The sequence below is a fragment of the Microtus ochrogaster genome, chromosome 10, assembly GCF_000317375.1.
Source record: "Microtus ochrogaster isolate Prairie Vole_2 chromosome 10, MicOch1.0, whole genome shotgun sequence".
Classification (NCBI taxonomy): Eukaryota; Metazoa; Chordata; class Mammalia; order Rodentia; family Cricetidae; genus Microtus; species Microtus ochrogaster.
The window spans coordinates 26,814,488-26,818,201 of NC_022016.1; the positions used below are offsets into that span (position 1 = coordinate 26,814,488).

Genomic DNA, 3,714 nt, shown 5'->3' on the forward strand with positions numbered 1-3,714 from the left:
TCTGCCTCCCGAGTGCTGGGATTAAGGGCATGGGCCACCACCACCAGGCCAAGGTATCTTCTTTTTAAATCACTCCAGTTTGTCATGTTGACCATAAAGGCAACTATAAGACCTTATATGTGAAGTGTTGGCTCAAACTCCAACACCACATAAATCCTGCATACCTGTATTCTCAGCACTCAGGGGGTACAGGAAGGGAGTCAGAACTTTCACCTACATATCAAGTTGGAAGCCAGTCTCTGAGCTGCCTATTTTTTTTCTTTTTTACAAACTAAAGGAAAGAAGGTGGGGAAGAACTGGGAGGGAAACTGTAATTAGGATATGGTGTATGAGGGGAAAATCTATTTCCAATAAAAGAAAAAAACATGATTTGTTAGAATAGTAATAAAACAAAAAACACTTCTCAAGTTTAAGATCTAAAGCCTAGCTTTGGACCATCAGTCCTGGTACAAGCCCCTTCCCAAGAAACCGTGATTACAGGCCTGCTCTTGATTCCTAAACTGTCTTGGAAATAAAACCAATCCTAAACTAGGTGGCACATACCGTTAATCCTTGGTGTGCACACCAAGCAAGAGCTCTGACCTTTAGCTCCCTTGGTCCATCAGAGAGGAATTTTGAAATGGAATCCACAATCACCAGAAAAGCAAATGAGTATTGTGTGATGTGTACATTCTGGGGGGATCCCACACGTTCTTCAGGCCTCAAGTGAGCATCAAGCATACATGTGGTGCAGATATACATTCAGGCAAAACACCTATACACAAACAAAATAATAAAGAACCCAGCTAGATATAAGCCTAAGCAGTAGTAGTTGGGCTGCTAAACTGGAAGCTTAGTTCTGAAGCTGGAAATCATGCTAACAACCCCAATAGGAATGTTAATTTCCAGTCACCTGTTTTCAATTTCAATGCATGAATGAAAGTCATATTGTATTAGCTATCACATAAGACTTTCCCCATGTTGTTTTACCTACAAAGGCAACTTTTAAAAGCTCTTTAGGGTGAGCAGGATGGCTCAGCGGGTAAAATGCTTTTCTGTCAAGCCTGACCTTCCATTTTCCAGCCTCACAGGGTAGAAAGAGAAAACCAATTCCTACAAGTTGTCCTCTGTCCGCCACACAGACCCCCTCTCTCAACTAAATAAATAAATCAGAGCAGTAAAAGATTTAAAGCGCTGTAAAGTTACCTGGAAAATAAACTAGGCAGAAATTGCTTTAGAGCAAAGGAGAAAGCCCCCAAACACTTTTTTTTTTTAACAGAGAACTTACAGTTCAAATTTTATTTAGGGTAAAGAATAAAGAAACTTGCTCCCACTAGAATAAACTTGGCCACAGGTTTAGAGTTTGCACTCTGACTATAGGAAGTTAAGGACGGTGCCAGGCTGATGTGCTGTTGCATTTGCTTACTGTGTGTCTAATAACAATCATAAACTGAGCACGGGCAACCTGCCTTGGGAGCAAGTCTTACTCCTGGTGCTACAAAGTCAGGCGCAGCTCCCTTTTCCTCACACCCCTACTTCTGTGTACCCACCTGTGTTGCCCCCTCTACAAGCGGGTGCTCCAGCTGCCACCTCCTCTTTTCTGGTGAAAGTTTTACTAGCCTCAAGACTCTTTCTGAGAATCATATTAGCAACAGTCTTAACAGTCTTGCATGCAAAACAAAAATAAAAAACAAAAAACAAAACAAAAAACAAAAACAAACCCAAACCAACCAACCAACCAAACAAAAACCTGGCTATTCAAGAAGTTCGCCACCGAAATAAGCTTGAAGAGTGAATCTTCAAGGATTTTTGGCTCCCTAATCAGTTTTTTCTGCTCTGTGCTCTCGCATCTCCTGGAAAGCAGGTCATCCTTTTGGATTCACCATTGATGTGTGTGTGTGTGTGTGTGTGTGTGTGTGTGTGTGTGTGTCTGTCTGTCTGTCTGTCTGTAACCGGCACTAACATTTGGTAGAGGGGCTGGGTTTTGATGGCCACAGATAGTTTTGCAACTTCAGAACCACCACGTGGCAGGTCTGGCTGCTGCTGGGAGCCAAAGAGAAGGAAGGCAGGAGACATAGCCTCCAAAGTCTGTGAGTTTTTAAACATGAATCACTTAGTTTTTCTAGATCAAGGTAGCATAATTAGTTGTTATTAGTATTGTTGCATCTTCCCCTGAAGAAAGTGGAACTAATTTAGTTTCCAAGAAAGCTGTAAGCGAACTAAAGAAAGAAGAGAGAAAAAAAAATACTGTGTGCTTTATGTGTATGCTAAAGTCCTCAATAATTGCTTATAAATTTGGGTTTAAAGATTGCTCACATCTTTTATGGCAGGGAAAAAGGTTGAAAAATGCGAAAATAAGTGAACATGTGGAGAGTGCCTACACACTTTGAAGAAAGTACCTTGAACTGTGTCCCCTGATTTTTTTCTTTTCTTTTCCTCTCTCTCTCTCTCTCTCTCTTGGGGTTTTTCTTTTTCTTTTTCTGTTTTGTTTTGTTTTGTTTGTTTGAGACAGGATTTCTCTGTGTAGTCTCCTGGCTGTCCTGGGACTAGATCTGTAAACCAGCCTCTGCCTCCTGAGTGCTGAAATTAAGGGCAATAGCCACCAGACCTGGCTATTTTCTTTTTAAAAACTAAGGATTTCTGTCTCAAACAACAAGTTGGTTAAGGTTCTGAACCAAAATGATTTCCTCTTTTCCTCTTATTAAATGGCTGTCAAAACTATCGACCTGACTTTTTTTTTTTACTTTTCTGTATTCCATAAAGTCTTTTTTTTTTTATTACATATTTTAGGACTCCAAAGGCAAACTCTCCAGACTCTGGTAATGCTTCAGATGTTAAACTGTAAACCATAGACAGATTTTTTTTAAAAGGCTCACACCTATTTTGTACAACCACCCATACTGTCTAGCCTCACAAAGTCTCCACGCTAGACTTGTAAAAGATCTCAAGGTTCCAAACACTTTTATTTCTATTATGTGGTTTAAGTGTGTAAAATGTATTCTGTATTGCATAGCTGCAACTGGTGTTACTTTCCTTTACCTTGCTATGCACAGGCTTTTAAGAGTGCTTATTTGTTTCATGGGAATTTTCTTTGTTAGAATTAGAAAGAATAGTTATGGATGGATATTACTAGCCGGTAAAAGAATTCCCTCCTAGGTTGAAGCTTAGTAAATTGATGAAAGCAAAACCAGAAATAATCTACTGACAATGGATGAGAACAAATAATAATTCTCAGTTACGAGAATGTGAAAACTTGATGCCAAAATGGTACACTGTACTAAGTTAGTTTAAAGAGGGCGGAGGGCAGAAAAATATTAGGGGATGTACTCTAAATGGTAACAGAACGGCCATTGCAGTCAGGGTCACCCAGAAAACTCCCCAGAGATGTTGGTTTTTCTCGTATGAAAGTTACCATCCCACTGCAGATGAGACACCCGGTGCCTACCTGAATCGGGGTGCGACCGAAACAGTTCGGAACGTTGGGCAAAGCCCCTGCTTCCAGCAGAGCCAGAACCTCGTGCTCGCGGCCCTGGGCCGCCGCCCTAGCCAGCCTGTCTGCCCAGAGTTCCATTGCGGCTCCAAATCGCTCCCCTCTTGATCGCCTCCCTCTCGGAGATTCAGTGCCTAGCCCGCCTACGCGTGACCAGCCGGGCCCTCCTTCCTTCCTCTAAGGTTGGTGGGGGACGAGCCCAGTGCCTGACGTGGCTCCAGTCTGCTATAGGAAGCGCAAATCGC

At 42.0% G+C, this 3,714-nt stretch overlaps 1 protein-coding gene across 1 annotated transcript in view; it reads right to left on the reverse strand.

The window, feature by feature from the left end:
• The window catches only part of LOC101987499 (cyclin-dependent kinase inhibitor 2A-like), a 7,440-nt gene extending 3,887 nt beyond the window's left edge, over positions 1-3,553 (reverse strand). Inside the window, exon 1 of the mRNA XM_013348243.2 lies at positions 3,425-3,553. Coding sequence (XP_013203697.1) covers positions 3,425-3,550 — 126 coding nt within the window. The 5' untranslated portion in view covers positions 3,551-3,553. The remainder of the gene's footprint in view (positions 1-3,424) is intronic.
• Between the last annotated feature and the right edge of the window lie 161 nt (positions 3,554-3,714).